Below are 20,300 nucleotides of genomic sequence, written 5' to 3'. Positions count from 1 at the left end.
CCATGAGACTCCCAAGGCCCAAATGTGTGGGTTCTATCCTACTTAGATATTTAAATATCAGATATTTTTAAAAAATCCCCAGGTGATTCTCACATGCAGTCTGGGGTAGGAATCCTTATGGAAGGGACCCTGTAAGTAGCAGCTCCAGGAAAGTTTGTTAAATTGATTTGCTGGCAAGAAGGGACCCCTAGCATGGTAAAAAGTAACCCTCAAGGGAGTTACCGTGATGCTCCAGGAGGAGTCCAGGCAGTTTCTCTGCCCTTAGTTTGTAAAGAAGAGAGAAGTAAGGGGAGGAATTTTTGGTTTTTAGCAAGTGCCTCTACATGTGGACATTTCCTGAGGAATGTTAACTCTTTTGGATCTTCTTTATAGGGAATCCTTAAGACCATTTCCAGTGCCAAACAACTACAGTAAAAAAATAAATAAACCAACAAAACCCCCAGGTACTAAAAAGGGATTGGTCTGGCTAGGCTGCCTATGTAGGACACATGGTGAGCCCAGCCCCTTGGAGGATGAGTCTTCTTTAGATCTCCTTTAAAGAAAGGAGACCAGGCAAGGAGGGGTGAGAGATTGGGAGCAAAAAAACAAAACAGTTATCTGTGTCTTCTTTTTTTTTTTTTAATAAATTTTTGAGAGAGAGAGAGAGAGAGAGAGAGAGAGAGAGAGAGAGAGAGAGAATTTTTTTTAATATTTATTGTTTTAGTTTTTGGCAGACACAACATCTTTATTTGTATGTGGTGCTGAGGATCAAACCCAGCGCTGCGCGCACGCCAAGCAAGCACACTACCGCTTGAGCCACATCCCCAGCCCTATCTGTGACTTCTTTGAGCCTTTCTGTAAGAGGCCTACACTATAAAACTTCCTAGGCTAAGCTTGCTTCATTAAAACTTGGGGTTGGAGGTCCAGATTCCATCAAACCTCCTCCTTCTGCACTTCTAGGATCTTCATTCACAAATTAGGTTGCTACTTATATAAGCACTTCTGAATGAAGGGGTGAATGGGAGAAGGGGTGAAGGGGATACTGTTTGCTTGCTTTCTTTGGCACCATCCAAATATGTAGACAATGAAAATGTGATGACTAGCAAATGGTTTGGAGAGATCCTAGAGGAAGACAATAGCAATAATTGTCACTGTGTACCTAAAAGACCAGGACCAGGTTAAGTACATAATATATATTATTTAACCCTAAGAGGCAGGTAAAATAAGTGATCTCGTTTTAGAGATGTTAAAGCAGAGGCTTAGTAAGGTAAAATCTTTGGCTTAAAGTCACTAAGTTGGCAAGTTATATAACTCAAAATCAGTTATTTCTCCCTGCTTTTAACTGATTTCAGGGTGTTTATAATGAATACCATCTCTCTGTACACAGCTTTCTCTATCTCTAGGGAGAATAGATGAAAATTCCTTATTTTAAAGAGGAGAAAGTTTTCAGAATCATGAATATGCACAAGCATTCTTTGTAGCCAGAAATCAGATGCATAATTTTATCCCATGATACTGAACAATTTCTGGGGACAATTAGAATTGGTTAGCATATTTTTCAAAGTGAGGTTAACAAACAATAATTTGTTATGAAGCTTTATCACGAATCAAAAACCAGCATTTGGGGAAGATCAGCTAAAATAATATAAAATAAAATATAGGTCAAGAAAAAAGAGAAATTAAAAATGCCTATTATCTGGTAAGAAGACAAATATTTAAAAGGAGATAAGAAATGGTGGTTAAATTGTATCTTGAGGTTCTAATTACCTTCTTAGTTTACTTATCTCCCTCTGGTGATTCAGTGTTACAACTCCAATCTCTTTTTTTTATAGTGGACTGGGTGTCAATTCCACTATCAACCTAATTTTCTGGGGCTGGCTGTCAGCTTGATGAGCTCTTTGGAAAGTGGTGGAAAACCCTTTTATAACTGTCATTGAGCAAGTTCCAAACGTATCATTTTCTGTACGCTGAAAATGTTGAGTACCATTATTTTATGCCTTGAATCTTTGTGGGCACTTAGACTTGGCTACTAATTAGAGCCATTTGCAACCTTAAATCACAAATGTGAGTTGCACCTTCTGCCGTAGGGCTCAGAGCACTCTGCATGCCTCCAAAGAAGGGGCTGCTTCACAGCCTCATTTTATAGACAAGGAAAGGGCTTGATGCTTTGCTCTGTGCAGTAACTAGCAGAATCAGAACCACAATGAGTCAGGCTACTGGGATGGTTGGAAAACACACAAACCTTAAGAATTTCATAAAGATGGTGGTCCTGATTCCTGGCTGAAATTGGTCTTAATCATCTTATGCCAGAGTCTTACATATTGTATACATCAGTAAATGTTAATTGAACATGTCCTGAGTGGGAACCAAGCAGAACTGGGTGTTTTGTGGGTCACACAGGATCCTATTTGCCCTCTGCCAGGGGGATCACATATCTTTCCAAAGGCCAAAGGGACAAGTATCTGTCTTTGTCTCCCAGTCCTCACGTTACACTCAAGTAGAGTTTAAGCATTCACCACAGAGAGAGACTCATCACCATTAGCTTCATTGTCTTTGAATTCAAGGAGCAGAAATATCTCTAATGGGAGACACCGATCAAACTTATGGACCATTTTGATGTCAGCTGAGCATGCTGGGCTGATGATAAGCGGGAGAGAAGCCCGCAATGTTGGGACAGAGATGTTCAATAGAAACCAGTGGAATGGCTGTCAGCAAGACTCGTAATTATTTGTCTGTCTTTCAGGTGAACTTCAAGACTAAAAGTTGTTAGCTAGTGGTTCCTAGTTGAATGTCTGGAGACTGCTTGATGATATCTGCTGTCTCCTGAGTTGACAGAGCTTTTCAGAGAAATCTAAGATGGTCCAACCCTGTCTTGGGCAGCTAATTAACCTCCTCTTGTCAATTGCAATGCAAGATTTTTTTTCTTTCTTTTCTTTTTTTTTTTTTTATTGCTAGACAGTTATTATAATAAGCTATTTCTTCAAAAGCCTGTGATTTGTTGGTCCTTCCTATAAAAGACCTGGCATGCTCGAATTGGAGTCTTTCTAATTTTAGACAGTGATAGAGCTGAGTTTGAGAGAGGCTGGCCTCTCTGACAGGCTGGTGTATCTCCTCCTGTCCTGATTCATCCCTGGCAAAGACTCCTCCCCTCCCCACCCCATCCCCTCTCCAATATTCAGCATTCTGCTTGTTCCTCTTCCTTACTGATTCTTACAGGTGTGGGGATGTGATTGGAAAAGAAAATTGAGGCCAATATCAAGAAATTACCTGGCAAGGAGAGTTTGAGACACGTACTTTTTGTTTTTTATTTTTTTTTCTCCCTTTCTGATTATCTTAAAGAAACTTAGGCTAAATTTAAAAAAAAAAAATAGTAAAACCACAATATCAACAACAAAAAAATCCCTTGGTTGCAAAAGTCTTAATTAGCCCAGAGGTCACAGCTGGGTTAGGCTGATGGCATACGCATCTAGGCCAGGCTTACTCAGGAGTCTTGGAGGTGGGTAGAGAACACACAGAGAATGCAGAGAGAACGCAACCTCAGCTGCAGCTGGCTGACTTGAACGTTGAGAGTCATGGCCTGAGTCTTCAGACTCTGAAAACCACTGCTCTCTCCTTCATAGTTCTATGAAAAGTCCCTTCAGGCTGATGCTCCACAGGTGAGCTTTGGGCTGGCCTTCAGATGAGATCATTAAAAGGCACAGACAGTCGGCTGCTGAGAGTCCCACTCTGTAAGGCAATGGTAGTAATAAAAAAAATGTTAATTGTGCCAGCATCCCCTTGGGGTAGTTCAAAGGGGACAAAAGAAAAACAGGATCTTTCAAACCTGTCATTTTAAAATATGCAGCAGCACCAAAGTGTGAGCCTGAATATCTTAAAGAAACATCAAATATTTTAAAATGACTTTCCTGCAAGTGGTAAGCTGGAGAACTCTTATTTAAAACATTTGCACAAAATCTCCAAAACTCATACACTGCTCAGTTTTTTAACCAATGGTGTATTTATTTCCATTTTGAAGAATGTTAATTATACAATTTCGCAGCTGAAGAGAGAAGATGAATTTGCATTGTATATTATCCCCAGCCCACACCCTTGGCGGCTTCCTCATCCCACTTGGGATGAATTAGATTGGGATTGGGATAAAAGGTGAGGGAAGGTCTTCCTTTTTGATGTTTAACAGAAGAGAAAATTGACAACAAATAGATCACCTACTAGGTACCAGGAACTTGGCTCACATTACTTGGTTAATCCTGAGGACAAATCCTGAGACAACCTCATCTCTGTTTTACAGATGAGGAAACTGAGACTTAAGTCACATCAGGAAGTGGTAGAATTGATATTTAAATTTAAGGATTCTCATCACTTCTTTCTTTCCCTTTCTTTGCTAAGTTGTGTATAGATGGTAATGATTTCCTTTAAGACTCCTCAAGAATGAAGAATCTTCTTTGGGTAAAGGCTGGGGACACAGTGGCGTAGTCCAACAGCTAGAGATGTGATTAAATGCTCTGTGAGGTCCCCACCTCATGACAACATCCCAGTTTCAGCTTGCTTCTGTGATCCTATTTGTTTATATATTGGACTCCACTTGCTTGCCTCCAAGCCCTCATTTGATAAGCCAATTTCTGTCACTCCTGTTGCCAAAAACCCCTCATTTTCCAGCTTATTATTGATGTCTACCTTATTATTATCTACAGTCATTTTCCAATTTCACCGGCTCTGTGGATGAACGTGGAACCTGCCAGTGCTCTGTTTCTCTGCCAGACACCACCTTTCCTGCGAATCGAGTGGAACGCTTGGAGTACATAGCTCACACCCTGTCTGTGAAGTTTGAGAAAGAGCTTTCTACAGTAAGCATTTTCTTTTAAGACAATATCTGTTAAGAACAAATAGCAAAGAAGCAAAACAAAGCACTTGGTTGTTTGGTATATTAGAAGCAATCATTCTTCACTGTACCAAAGATAGCACATTTATATCTTATGGCATCCTAGCATTTGTTCACAGTCCATCTCTGTAGTTCCTCATGGCAGGGTGAGAAGGCAGGATGGAGGGTGTCCACAGCAGGCTCGCTCCAGGGCTGTGGTTCTCATGAGTCATTAAGAGGCTGCAAGTTCTCCCTGCAAATGCCAGCTCTGCAGTTTTCGCTTGTCTGTTTCTTCTTTCCTTTGTTGTTCTTCTAGATCTTTCATCCAGCTTTGCCTTATTTTCTTTGCTCTCCTCTATCCTCTTTAGTTCTCTAGTCTATTTTCTCTTTCCTTCACTTTTCCTTCTATTTCTATTTCCTTCCTGCTTTTGTTTCTTGTTCCCTTTGCCTCAATCCTGTCTCTTGTCTATTCCTTCTAATCTTTCTGTTTTCTTCTTGATTCCTCCTCCTCCTCCTCCTCCTCCTCTTCTCTTTGACTCTTTTTGGTCTTCTCTTCCTTTTGGATGATTCTTTATTCTTTTCCTTTTTCCTCCCCTCTCCCTCCCCCAAATCTTCTCCCTCTCATTCCCCTTCCTTCCCTCTTTTCCCTTCTCTTGTGCTTGCACTCATGCATGTGTACACACACACACACACACACACACACACACACACACACACACGCACGTGTGCACACACACATACACATTTAAATCTTTACAGTTTGCTCTCTTCCTTCCTTTGTTTTTTGGTACTTGTCTTCTGTTGTTTCCACAAGAGCATTTCATTCTGGTCCAGCATTAGATCAGAATCCGAGGCTTCCTTGGGAATTTGAATCTATACTCACAGGTCTCTTAAAAACTTAACTGGAAGCCTCTGTTTCCTGCTTTTCTCTGGCCAGAGGAAGCTATCCTCAACACTTTGCATTTCTCCCAGCTGGCTGGAGCAATGTGACTTAGCCTTCCACTTTTGACCCCTTCCGGATTTTCATTCAAGTTACAAATCAATTAGAAAGCCTCCCATTTTCTGCACAGGTGAAGTCCAAGCTAGAGTATGATCATATTATGCATTATTTAATACAACTCCATTAATTTACAAGGAGCTCTGGGTTTACTGCAAGACTCAAAATAAGTTTTCTTCAGAAATTTAAGCTTCACCACCTTAACATCCAACATAGTTATCCTTTAAGACAAAAATTATGGTGAGGCTGAGACCTTGCTTTCAACCTGAATTGGTAGATAAATATTCTAAGTTTAAATGAGTGACCAAGAAAATGTGTTTGACTACTCCAGGAACCTAGCTTCTTAAGAAATAAAACGTCCTTGAATTAATCAGTAGAAAAGGCACAGCACTAAATTATAAATTCCAACCATTAATATTCATAGCCTTATTCCAGCATAATCAAGTACAGATAAGAAGTTATGCATAAAAACATAACAAGTAGAGGAAAATCCTAGGTAAAGATCTTTTCAGTTAGAGTCATTTGCTTTGAAATTGTGGAAGCCACTGATTTGCATGTCGTCGTTGCTGCCAGGAGTGTGAAGGGCAGTTTGAAACCTCTTGCTGCTCCAGGGAAAGTAGGTGGATTGCCAGGTTTATGAATATGGGACATTTCATTTCAATCCTGAAAGGTAGGTATGGGGGTGGTGGTGCAGGTGGCATCTGCTTTGCTAATAATTGACAGGGAAGAAAGGCAGAGTAGATAGGAAAACTTTTAGTCCCATAAGTATTAGTAACTGGTCCCTCTCCCCCCCCCCCCACAAAAAAAAAGATTGTGATTGAGACCCAAGGAAGAAACTTACCTGACAGTTGAGATTTACATAATTGATTTGATGTGACAGGTGATAACAGTAGCAGTTTTCATTTGTGTTTTTCCATATGCTTCCAATTCTATATTCCTCTTTAGCAAGTCCTTTAAGGAGAGAAGCCAGGGGTCCTTCCTCCCATTTTAGGGATAGAAACACTGAGGTTTATAGAGGTAAAGGAACTTGCCCAAGGTCATCTCTCTTGGCTGGTGAAGCCCTATCAGGAATTTGAGCGTTTACCATCATCAAAGTTCTCCTTCCTCCTGGCCAGGCTGTTACCCTTCAGTGCAGACTCAAGATGAGATGCAGTAGGTCAGTAACGCCTTTGAATTCAAAGTTATCTCTTCAGCTGAGGGCTTTTGAATTTCCAGGTGAATTATTATAGCTGTCCCTAGGTTGCCTTGGAAATCACCATTTATCTAGGAGCCTGGGGGAATGCCCGTTTGGGGCAGGCCAGCCGAAAAGGGTTTTGACGGCCTTACATTGATTCATTATGTGCCAGTACACAGAGAAGACAGGGAGCTGCCTCTGCATACGATGCTGAAAGCATTTTATACTTTTCTGTTGTTTATGACATGTCCTTTTGTGACTGTACTTAGGAAAGGGACAGCATAAAAGGCAGCTCAGGATTCTTTTCTTTCTCTGGAGGCTTATGGTCTTTGGGGCAAGTTATTTAATATGACACATTTGCTAATAGATCCTCATGCATGAGAAGGTTGAAGCAGCCTGGGAGACATTTGGGCAACCCATAAACAAACAACATTGATTGAGCAATGCTTTGTGCAGTGAAATATAATAAATTAAAAAGACAGATTGAAAAACACTGAGATCACTGTTTCTCTATTAATTTCTATAATGTATGGGGGCATCCATTAGCTAGGCACTTAATGCACATCATCTCTAGTCTTCACAATAATCTTGTAAGCTTGATAATATTACCTTCAGTTTTAGGAGGAAGCTAAAGCTTAGAGAAATTAAGTGATTTGCCCACTAAATACTGAAGGCAGATTTGAGCTCAGGTGGGCGTAGCATCCAAGTGCTCCATGTCTGATGGTCACATCAGCTTCAATTAACCTAGTTGTATTCATTTTTAAGGACTTATTGGAAATAACAGTATGTTGCAAAGAACATTTGCTTATTTCAAATAATCTGGCCATAGTTATGATCACAGGTTTTAAGGAATTGTGAAATTGTTACAAATATGAACCAGAGAAACTACTTAATAGCTAGCCACACTACATTTTTAATTATAAGATTTTAAGATACAATAGCAACCATGACAAAACAACTTCCAGACTTTGATTCTTCATTGATGACATAGTAAGTGCATAACAGACAAAATGAAGCAGAAGCTCTGAATGTTAGGCCGGTGGTTTGAAGGCTAGCACACACGAGTCTTCCATATTCAAATTTGGAGTAATTATAAATTTCAAGGTAAAGATTTTGACACAGATATGTGTCCTCTTAGGCTTAGATTCATATTCTTGATAGGATTGTTTTACAACACCCCTGGCCTCTAGATGCCAGTAACTTCCATCTACCCCCAGTTTTGTCTCCAGACACTGATAAATGTTCCTTGGACACAAAGTACCACCAGTGTCACCACCACCACTACCACCACCTTCTCTTTGTTTAGGAACACTGCTTTTAATATAACTATTTTCTAGAAGAGGAATAAATCCACTAAATGTATTAAGTGCCAGGAATGTAGGTTAGACACAGCTGGACTGCTTCTACTGAGCCTGCATCTCCCACGTAGAGCTGGATGTTCTCAGAATTGTCCAGGCTCTCTCAAACTACAAATCCATATATGTGCAAGGTCTATACTAATAATCTATTTAAATTAGTAAAGTTCATACTCTAGGTTTTTCTGATCCATCTTCAAAATTTCTCCTGCTTTCTGTAACTCTGAGGATCATTCCAATTTTCCTGAGCACCACTGAGCTTTCTTCATCAGCTTACAGAACCTCAAAAATAAAATTTTCCTCCAAAAGATTTTTAGAGACCCTACCTTTTGTATCAGAGGTAAGGCAGGCACAACCTACATTCTCGCAGGTTACAAACTCTAAGCTATGCCTTGGTTTTCTGTGAGAATCAGGGAGAGCCACATTTTATTTAGCAGAGATGACAGTTGAATCACTCATTTTTTTTGCAGAACAACAGCTGCGACATGCCACCAAAATGTTCCAGGAAAGCTAGGGGTGTTTCATTTGTTCCAAGAGCTGGCAAGACCAAATGCCAACAAGCATATTCATTTCTCAAACTTCCATTTCTGCAATGGCTTGGTGCTTTATTATTATTTTTGTATCACAGGCAAGGTTTTATGCCCAATTTGGTGGAAACTGAAACCTGGCCACTCTATATCTCTGGGTGTATTTTTGAGGGGGACTTGTTTAGTCTTACCCATATATATGCACACACACACACATAATTTTTTTTGAAAACCTTCTTATCAACCAAAATGTCACCAGCCTTTCAGCCTCTTAGGGATGGCACATCTGATGGCAGTGAGCGTCAGTTGCCTGAGGAGATACACTAGCAGTGCCAAGGGCTGCATCTTTAACTTTTCATTAAAATCCTCTTTGCTTGAAACCCTGGCCCTTTAGGTCTGTGGCCTCTGAGTCTACTCTAATTTGCACAGTGGGGTTAAGTGGAAAGGCTAAAATGACAGAAGTTAGGACTGCTTTTGGTATTAGAAGGATTAGAGGTCAACATCTGGCTCCGAATTCATCCAGGCATTTGACATTAGCACAGTTTGGGCAGAAGTATCACTTATGTTCATATTTTTTAAAAGAAAGTAAATCCAGCAACTTTTAATGAGCAGGTCCTTTAAAAAGCCATGACATTTCATTTAGAGATCAGATATGGAAAGTGCCACCAACAGTTTATTGAAATATCCATTTGGAGATTCCAATTATATACTAAACCACCAAGGGAATTTTTGGAAGTATTTTAACTTAATGATCAGACATTCAAATATATGCAACAAATGTGTAATTTAAAGGTCTGATTGCAATAATCAGTTCTTGGAATAAATGTGAGCGCACTTAATGAAATGTGCACTTTCCTGTTGCATATACACTCAGATATTGTGTGGTAAGCTGGGCCTTCATGGGACTTTGTAAAGGGCAGAGGGACTCATTGCTAAAACGGTACCAAAGAAGGAATGCTACTTAGTATATTTCTCCCTCTTCAAGAAAATACCTACATTTAGAGCAATGGTTCTAAACAAAGGGAGGGTGGTGGTGGTGGTAATTTCTCTCCAGAAAACATTTAGCAATGTCCAGAGATATTTCTGGATATCACAATGGAGAGTTGGGAGGCACTACTAGCATGTGTAGCAGCTGAATACCCCACAATCAGCACAGCAACCCCCCAGAAATAAATCTACTAAAATGTCAATAGCTCAGGTTCAGAAACCCTGATTAGAGCAAATGAATTGAGAGGAGGAGGGATGGCAAGAGACTCTGATCCAGTTTGAGGAGTTAATATCTTCAAGCATTGAAATGGAGATTAAAAAATATATACATGAATAATGACTTTGAGGCAAATTATTTTTAGTATAAGTGCAAAATCGCCTGCAATTAAATTTTTTAGTTTGCATTTGGATTAACAAAAAAGAATCTAGTTAAATACATTTTTGATTCATTTCCTTACCAAGAAACAAAAACAAACAAACAACAACAACAACAAAACACAACGAAAACCCATAGTGATTGACAGGAATCAAATAGTTGCAAATAGCCTTCCAGGATTTGGAAGTGGAGGAATAATATTTTATATTACTTTGGGAACTGACTTTTGATTCCTCTTCAGGTGAAGAAATATGTTCAATTAATCAGTGTGTATGAAAAGAAACTCTTAAACCTAACTGTCCGAGTAGAGATCATGGAGAAGGATAGCATTTCTTACACAGAACTGGACTTTGAGCTGATCAAGATAGAAGTGAGCGAGATGAAGAAACTGATCATACGGCTGAAGGAGAATTTTGTTGGAAGCACAGAAATTGTTGACCAGTTGGAAGAGGAGGTAAGGAAGGATCTCCCTTTACAGTGGGTCAATACTAAATTATCTTCAGTGACTATGAACAAATGTGAGGACTTGGATACCAACATCTCCCCAGTTCTAAGTCTGCTCCTTTCTCACAATCATGCCACACATTCTATGTTTGGGCCTATTTTTTTTTTTTTTTTTGTACAGTTAGTTGAGCACACTGGGAACACATTGACTGAGAGACAGGTCATTTAATGATCAGAACCCTGCTCCAGGGCCTTGGAGTTCTTTAGAAAGGAGGTGACATAAATCTGAGCAACTGTCCATATGATGGTTAGAGTGGGTGTGTTTTCTGCTCTGGATTTATCTTCATGGTAGTAGAAATCCACAGTCTACTTGACTGTGGACACATTAGGTCTGTTCTTCCTTTTGTACAGCCTTCTAATCCTTGGTCCTTCTTGGAATTCTTCTCACATACTGGCAACCTCCTTTAAGAATATTGTGTGTGTGTGTGTGTGTGTGTGTGTGTGTGTGTGTGTGTGAGAGTATGTGTTAGTGAAGGCTTTTAAGATATGTGGATAAAGACCATCACATTAATGTTACGGTTGGGTAATTTATATCAACGAGAATTTACTAGCACAGTCATGACATGGGCTATAATTGACAAATTCTAGTTACGTATTTTGAATTTAAGTTTTCTCTGGCCCTCATCATTCATTAGAAACTTAATTATAAGACAACATGAGTAAACACGAGTTTATAGGGGAAGGTTATTAGAAATGAACTTTAATGGACATTTGTAGATGCCTAGAATGAGTCCGTGCTCTATTATTAAAGCTGTTAAAAATCTTTGCCATTTTCTTCTTGTCACACACATCTGCCTGAGATCTGACAGGCATTCACACTAAACCATAAAATGTATTCTTCCAAATGAAACCATTCAGAAGAATCTCTGGTGTATTCTGTAGCGATGTCTCACTAAATGACAAATTCAGCCCTGGAATGTTTATGAAAGAAATTGCACAATAACATAAAGTCACTCTGAATTTTTATTTCCTTAGATAAGGAATATGTCTCTCCTGGTAGAGGATCTGGAGACACTAGACAAAAACAATGTCCTTGTCATTCGCCGAGAAATCGCGGCCCTAAAGAACAAGCTGAAGGAATGTGAGACCTCTAAAGAGGAAAACTATCCAGTCATCCTGCCTCCTGCTCCGGGTAAGCAGGCCATATTTTTGCTACAAAAGCCAGGTCCTATCATGTGTGTGTGTGGGGGGGTGGGGGTGGGGGGGGGATTGTAATAGTGGAAGGATAGTATTTTTGCAGTTCTAAGCTTATGCTTCCATGTTTTAAATCCCTTTACCCCAAGTAGTTCTACTGACATATTCTGGGGTTCACAGAGAAAAAGCACAATGAGTTGATTTAAAACAAAATCCCACGAGTTACATGTGTTCCCTCTGTATTTACTGATAGGAAAACCATCTCTATGGTGATAGAGGAGCTATCAGGGGCCCAGGGGAGAGCTTCTGGAATCTATGTGTGACATCTGCTTTCCTGTGGATTATGAGTGCTGATTGGCTTATTTATCTGGTGAATTAGTATATGCCTTGGATTTGGCTGCTTTCCCATTCTCCTTCCCTCTCTTCCCTGTCCTCTTCACATTTCCCTTTATTCTTCCCTGTTGAGCATTTACTACAATCTATGTCCTGAGATTTCGTGAGAATTGAACGGTTGGGCCCACAGGTTGTGGTACTTGGGGGGATACCATGCCGTCCCTCCAGGACTGTGAGCTCTGGAGGGTCGTGTGGCATCTCATTCTCTCACCATCCTCTTTGGGGTTAAGTACAGCATCCAGTGGGAAGCTCTATAAATGCCTCTGTGAATGGAGGTAGTGGAGGGGAAGCTCAAGGGCATAGCTTTGGCATCCCAAAGACCAGAGCTTCCCAGCTATGTGGCTGGGGGGAAAAGATCCTTAATCTCTTCATTTGTAAAATGGGAGAGTAATAATACATACCTTGTAAGGTTGCCATGGGGATTAATGAGCCAACACCTGGGAAGCTCAGGGCTCTGTAATCAGCACGCACACACTGGCAATGGATATTATTAGTAATAATGATAATTGGAATGAAAACCTTGCTGCGAACAGCAGCAGGGCCAGATCCTTGTGCACTGCAGTGCCCCCTGCCAGGTGAACTAAAGACAACCTCTCAGCTGCAGTGTTCATCCCTGTCCTTTAGGGACACCATGTCACAGGGAGCGTCTCTCAGCGGGCTGTAAGATTCTTAGCCCAAATGGGTACCGTCTCTTTTCATCAAATCAGACAGGCTTTGTTATCTGTATTAATTCCAACCCTCACAACCTGTTTCCTTTTGGACTGCGAGTTTCTGGATCTTTGTTAATGGAACTGATTTCTTTAAGGCCTCAATTAGATATGACCATGGTGACAAGCCTCTTGGTCTTATTCAGGGGACACTTTTCTCTCCTCCTGTAGTGGGGACTCTGTCCTAGTCTGACATACAGAGGATGTTTAAGGCAAAGACAGCGGTCTGTCTTCTGTAACAAACTAAGGCTAAGTTTGGCCTGGGACCAACATGTAAACATGTTTTGGAAATGAGAGCAGGCTCCAGTGGTCCATGAAGGTTCACTGAGGCCAGAGTGGAAGCAATGTGACAACCTCTGTTGATAACGGAACGAGTACCCCGTTTCCCCAGCAAACAGTCCTTCTTTTCTGGCAGAGTTTTCTATGCAGATTTCAGAATGAGGACATTTTAGAGTAAAGAGGGACATTCAGGAACACCTGTCTCAGCCCCTTCATGTCTCAGAGGAGGGGACTTGAGTAGCAAGGATGCTGCTTTCCCTGAGGTCACACAGCAGGTAGTGACAGAGCTGAAGGTAAAACACAAAGGTCTTCCCTCTCTGGTCATCTCAGAGTGTCAGGTGTCAGAAACCCAAAGATGGTTTGGGGGGGAGAAAATACATGGCTCAGTATTTGGGGGTGGGGAGGAAAACAAGTAAGTCCATTGGACTATTTTTGTTGGATTTTTTTTCCAGAACTTTCCCTCAGGCCCTCACACTTAGACTTTTGAGAACCATCTCAGCCCAGCTGTGTTGTTTAAGCAAATTGAACCCAGATTTCCACTCACTTTCCCACAACCTTGCCTGTACCTGGATCCCTGCCAAGCCACTTGGCCCTCCTCCAGCTTTGTTCATATTATATTTATGATGTTTATATTAAACTGACTTTTTGTCATGTTTTTAAATCAATTTCTTTCACTTGCTCTCTCTTTCTGTTCGGATTGGTTGATAATGCAGAGTTGAAAAATCCCCAGGCACCACAAAGTTGTGAGCCTGTGGAGACTTTAATTAAAGTTACTCACTATTATGGGACTTTAAAATCTGGCCCGTCTGCTTTTTTTCACTGCAGAGTTGCACAGAACAAAAAAGACTGTATGCAAGTCTCAGCTATAAAGTAGTTCTGTGCTCTCAGGGCTCCTCCCTTGCGGCTGCAGTTTGCTAACCCTATGGTCAACTTGAACTTAGAACTGCTACGTGTGTTTTGAGTTCAGTAAAATGCACTTTGTATTTGCTTTTGCTACAAATAACATCCTTTTCTGCTTCATTTCATATATCTTTCTAATTTAAAGTAATTGACCTTCACTTCATTAACATTTTTCCTTAAAACAACTGACTTTGCCCTCCCTCTGTTTTTCCTCCGAGTTCAAATGACTCTGCATTGGCAAAATGTGATGGAAATGCACAGGGATCTTGCCTGGGGGATGCCAGGCTTTGCTGGTATATAGTAGGTGCTCAGTAAATGGCTGGTGATTGAACAGGGTATGAAAGAAATGGGGCGACTTGCTTAAATCCAAAGCTCAGAAAAGGTCAATATTGAGTAGCAACATCAGAATCAACATAGTCTCAGTGTTTTAGGGTTATGACCATTTTCCTTGCCTATTTCTTACAAGTCAATGGCATTCTTCTCCTTGGGATTCAAATAAAATTTAGTTTCCCAGTTGCAAGAATGCATTGATAGATCCAAGATTAAGTTTCTCTTCAGGCAAAAATATTTGACATTTTAATGTTTGACACTACTAACCATGATAATTTTAAAAAGCCAGATGAGAATATTTGAAAGTCTCATGACTGTGACTTTCCTGGGTATTTCCAGAATTCTGCTAAATTGCCTGATGAATATACAGGCCAACCAAAGATTCACTGGTGCAAGGGGCATCTTGTATCATGTTCTATGGAATAAATGCCAGGCTCTTTTGAAAAGTCAGATATGTGGCAGGGTGAAGGGTAAGTCCTTTAGGATAAGTTGAGTTTAAGTGATTTGATCAATCTTTTTTCCTTTATTCCACAATCATAATTTGGTCTTCTGTGTGGCTGATCCTGTTCTGAGACCTGGGGTTACCAGGATGGGTAAAGCCACCTCCAGAACCACTCACTACTCAAGAGGGGAGACAGTCATGTGAACTCTCCCTGTAATATGACATAATTATAATGATAGTTATCATTTATTTACATTTATAAGACTTCATTCTGTCCAAAGGTCTTGCAGAATATTATTATTTTTCTTTTATCATAAGGAAATTGAAATTCAAAAGGTTAAATAGCTTGCTAGGGATGCACAGCTCTGAGTATGGCAGTTGGGATTTGGATTGGAAGCTGTCTGTTAATATTGTCACTGAACAGGCTGCCTTGCAAGGTGCTCCAATAGCGGAGTACACCCGGGACTGATGGAATCACACACAGTTCCAACAGCTCACCTACCTGATTGAACACCCCATATTCTTTGCTTCCGTGCTTTTGGAGTAGTTAAAAGAGTATTTTTGCTCCTGAAAGCTCTGTGGTATGTTTTCTTCCACCAGAAAGTGCAAATGGTCCACTGATCCTTCACAGTTCTTGGACCATGGCTGGGATGGGAGATGGGTAAGAAGGGAATGAAGTGTATTTAAGACTTTGACCCAAAGGAAGGGGCTGGGAGGGGTGTGAGACCAGGAATGGTGGTGAGAAGCTCAGGGTATATGGGTTTGGGAGGATGAGCAGCAGGTGCAATGATGGCTGTCAGGTTCATTGTTGTTTCCATGTTGGTTTGATGCTGGGAATTGGCAAAACCCCTCATAATCTTTTCACTGGTCTGTCACTAATGTCACCACATATGCAGCATTGACAGCGATATAACTTAGTTCTTGTCCCTATTGCTACTTCTGTTTGACCATAGCCAAGAGCCCTAAAAATGGCCCAAAGGGGCTGGAGGATAAAGGGGGAATAACAAAATGGACAGGAGAGGGTTTAGGATTGGTTGGGAAGGTGAAGAAACCATTATTATTACCATTATGAACCATTATTATTACCATTAGCAGTAATAGTATTAATACTATTGCCAGTATTTAATACTATTATACTACCAATAATAGGACTACCACTATAATAGTACAAGTAATAATGATATTTTTGACAGGTTTATGTTGGTTCCTTTATTTTTAAAAAAGTTTTTTTTTTTAGTTGTAGATGGACACAAAACCTTTATTTTATTTATTTATTTTTATATGGTACTGAGGATTGAACCCAGTGCCTCACATATGCTAGGCAAGCACTTTACCACTGAGCTACACCCTCAGCCTATGTTGGTTCCTTTATATCTGAAGATTTCTACATCTAGAGACAGATGGTTTATCTTTAACCCCATGATAATGCTTGAGTAAGTTATATGCATCATAAATTTTTCTAAAATATTTTGTTGCTGCTGGTGGGGTATTTTCGTTCTAGAAAGGTAAGATTCAATGAAGCAAACCATTCTTAAGTTTCCCAATCTGAAAGAAAAAAAAGTGATTTTCTTTCATTGCCTCACAGTGAAATGTAGTTGAATAATAAGTTTTTAGGAAGATATTTTAACTAAAAAATCCAGTTTGTAGCATATGGAAACTGGAACAGTTTTTGTTATCACTAAACTGAACACACCACTAACTTTATTTTAATAATTCATGCATTGTTTCATAAACAAAAGCAAACAAGCATTCATCTGAGAGATCACTTTGAGGAGAAGAAATAATAATTTATAATTTTATTTATTATTTCTTTAGTGGAGAACAGTCTCTTGGTTGAACACACGTTGCTTTTTTATTTATGAAATGGTGCATGCATTATTAAAATAAACCTGTGACTGTGTTCTGTTTAATGATATGCAAAATTATTTGAGGTTGGGTACAGAGTGGTTTCATTTCTCTACCTGTTGTATGGTTGGCTGGTTTTCTCACCAACTGTGTATTTATGAGAGCATTTAAAGAGCACGTATTTAATTCTGGGACCAAAACGTCCCAGCAGATTGGAAAAAATAAAAGCAGGATTTCTAGTAATGGTTTCCCCTCTGAGCAGTCAGTCCTTGAGTGAAGAAGGTAGAGGGGGAAGCATTCAGCAAGGAAAGGAATGAGTCTCTCCATATTGGGCAGAGGCAGAGGCTCAGAGACCAGTGCCTGGCTCCCCTAAACCCCTCAGTGCTCATCTCAGGCAATTCTTTGGAGCTCTGCCTTTGGTTCCAGCTCACTCATGTGTTCTCCATAGCTCTCCTAATTCCCTCCAAGCATTTAAAGCCAGATCCAGTGATTCAGGTTCTGTTCCCTTCTTCCTCACCTGCTCTGCTCTGAGCAGCAGAATGAAGGAAAATGACCTTAAATATACCTGAAGTTGAATTTGAGTTTTCTTTTTTTTGTCTTGTAAACAACCTTACTGTTTTTTTAAAGAGTATTTGTTAAGACCCCCCAAAATATGCCTTCAACTCTTTGGATAGATATTATTAAAACCTGGGAGGAATTTTTTTTCATTTTTTATGCATTTATTTATATGCTTCATTTATAAGCACTTTGGGTTGGCAGGCATTTCAGAGGGAGTTCAATGTTAGGGGCCGGTTGCCCAGGCTGAGTCATTTACACACGTGTTTCAGGGAATGCAGATTCAATGGACCAGTGCATCTGGTCCCACTTGATTGTACACATTGTGACAATGACCGTGTCAGAATGGGAAGGATGAAATACTTGCCTGTCATGCTGTGGCACAGCAGCATATGGGTTACGAACAGCAGGACTCGCCTCATAACTCTGCAGCAAGATGATCACCAAGCGATTTATGCGATGGGCTATATGGTGGGCACAAAGCAGGTAATGCTGTCTTGAAAATAGCTTCATGGCTTCTCTAGGCTGAAACCCCACCATTCTAGACCATCTTTTTGGATCAATAAAATACTGTATTTAAAACTTCCTCTCCTGAGATTGGCTTGGAGCAGGATTGATGTGGATATTCACTTGGGGGTCATAGAGAAGGCAGACATGGAGACGAGGCAAAGATCATCTTCTCCTTCATCACAATTCTCCCAGGGGTTGACCCTGGAAAAGTAGCACCTTCTGATTTTATGAAAACAGGGCAAGCTTTGAGATGGTTGTACCTTCTTGATTCTGCTATAAGAAAATGAAAAAAAAAGATAATTTTGCAATTTTCTTTTTTTTTTTTTTTTTTGGTAGAAGACAATATATTAAATTTGTCAAGTTCCCCTTTTCTCTCTCTGGATTCCTCCAAACTTTTAGATATGGCTCTTGGCAGTTTCATTATCTCCATTTCCCTGATGGAAAAGCCCATTCATGGAAGCAGAAAGTTGTTCTCTGTAGATGTGACAGTGGATTCACTTTGAGACTGAAACTGAAGTGAAGTTTGGTTCTGCGACATCAGAGCCACTGTTGTCACTGAACCTTGACAGGGAAAATACTGATGGATGCCTTTGGTTCTTAGAATATTAAACGGTTTGTATGCTGTCATTCATTGTCTCTAAGAAAGCCTTTTTCCTTTTCTCATTCTACAGGAAGCTGTAGTCACGGTGGTGTGATGAACATCAGCAAACCGTCTGTGGTTCAGCTCAACTGGAGAGGGTTTTCCTTTCTTTATGGTGCCTGGGGTCGGGATTATTCTCCCCAGAATCCAAAGAAAGGGCAGTATTGGGTGGCGCCTTTGGAGACGAATGGGAGGACATTGCAATATTACAGACTCCATAACACTCTGGATGATTTGCTATTGTACTCAAATGCTCGAAGCTCTCAGATTGGCTATGGCCAAGGCAGTGGTACAGCAGTTTACAACAACAACATGTATGTTAATTGGTACAACACTGGGAATATTGCCAAAATTAACCTGACCACTAACAGTGTTGCTGTGACTCGAGCGTTGCCTAATGCTGCCTATAATAACCGTTTTTCATACGCTAATGTTGCTTGGCAAGATATTGACTTTGCTGTGGATGAGCATGGACTGTGGGTGATTTATGCCACGGAAGCCAGCACTGGTAACATAGTGATAAGCAAACTCAATGACACCACCCTCGAGGTGCTGAATACTTGGTTTACGAAGCAGTACAAACCGTCTGTTTCTAATGCCTTCATGGTTTGTGGGGTTCTCTATGCCACCCGTACTTTGAACACCAGAACAGAAGAGATTTTTTACTACTATGACACAAACACAGGGAAAGAAGGGCATATGAGCATTACAGTGAATAAGGTGAAGGAAAGAGTGCAGAGCATCAATTACCACCCCTTTGACCAAAAACTCTATGTCTATAATGATGGCTACCTTCTGAATTATAATCTTATCTTCCAACCACAACCCCAGGAAACTGCTAGGCATTAGGATGAAAGAGAAATACAGTGTTTGTTGAAAATGATCTCCACTTTTTACATATCTGCAGAGGAATCTAGAAGTGTGTTTCTTTAGTAGTGATATTTAGGTGCATAGTTCTACCACTCTAGGGACTTAGGATATTTGCCCTCATTTGATGATGATTTCTCTTGAGAGTCATCTGTGTTTTGGGATGCACTTCCCAACTAAAATAAAGTTCTTCTAGGGTGGGATTGTCAGAGGTCTGGGGTACCATGGGTCCAATAAAACCTATAGTGAGGTGACATCTGGAAATTACAGAGAACTCAGTATGGATTCTAGGGATGACAATGAAAAAATGATGGCATTCCTGGTTCTAAAATAGTGACCTAGGAGCATACATGAGGCATTCACTGACTTCAACTGTTTCATGTGACTTTTGTCTTTGTGGGGAACTCGTAAGAAAACAAAATTTTAAAGTTTTTTTTTTTTTTTCTAGGAAGGGATGTAGAAAATGTAAGAAATCTGTGCAGTGGTTTAAAGCCTTGTGGGCTGGGTACTTCCATGCTTTTGGATGGCTTTATCATCTGGTTGTGGCTATTTTCTATCTATGTTCAAGTTCTTGTCTATAGAATTGGATTAAACACTGTACTTCTCCTTTTTAAGTAAGTGATTAAAGTGTGCTTTGAAAAATTCATCTTTTGTTTGCTTACTTTTTTTAATTAAAAAAATCAAACTCTTAACAAGGTGGTCCACATCTTGCTGTGGGGTACAGGGAATGGCTACCTCCCCAACACCTGTGACCAGGAGGTCATCTACCTAGCAGCAGAAAATATCAATAATTTTTAAGAGTCCAAAGTGGTTCTGGCTCTTTAGTTTTCATTTCCCTTTAAAATCCATTCATTCTGGCAGCTTTTATTGTGGAAGACTGCCCCCTATTATCTTTTGGGAGATGACCTTATGTACTTATTAATTTTTGCATGACTTATCTG

The 20,300-nt window shown here is 40.2% G+C and overlaps 1 protein-coding gene across 1 annotated transcript; it reads left to right on the top strand.

Moving 5' to 3' along the window:
• The first annotated feature begins 2,644 nt into the window (after positions 1-2,644).
• On the top strand, positions 2,645-19,341 carry Olfm4 (olfactomedin 4). The gene is made up of 6 exons (XM_076872203.2): positions 2,645-2,722; positions 3,600-3,635; positions 4,671-4,823; positions 10,495-10,707; positions 11,733-11,889; positions 18,524-19,341. Exons 1-6 carry the CDS (start codon positions 2,645-2,647, stop codon positions 19,339-19,341), a joined length of 1,455 nt encoding a protein of 484 aa, XP_076728318.2.
• The last annotated feature ends 959 nt before the right edge of the window (positions 19,342-20,300 follow it).

The sequence above is a fragment of the Callospermophilus lateralis genome, chromosome 12 (assembly GCF_048772815.1).
Source record: "Callospermophilus lateralis isolate mCalLat2 chromosome 12, mCalLat2.hap1, whole genome shotgun sequence".
Lineage (NCBI taxonomy): Eukaryota > Metazoa > Chordata > Mammalia > Rodentia > Sciuridae > Callospermophilus > Callospermophilus lateralis.
This window is presented reverse-complemented; position numbering and strand designations above follow the sequence as displayed.

What these genes read in the sequence shown, in the direction of transcription:
- Olfm4 (XM_076872203.2), top strand. Translation starts at nt 2,645, where the DNA reads ATGTTGGGACAGAGATGTTCAATAGAAACCAGTGGAATGGCTGTCAGC. An exon ending in ATTATTTGTCTGTCTTTCAG is followed by an intron (nt 2,723 to 3,599) that starts GTGAACTTCAAG and finishes TCTCCTTCATAG; the next exon opens with TTCTATGAAAAGTCCCTTCA. An exon ending in CATCCTGCCTCCTGCTCCGG is followed by an intron (nt 11,890 to 18,523) that starts GTAAGCAGGCCA and finishes CTCATTCTACAG; the next exon opens with GAAGCTGTAGTCACGGTGGT.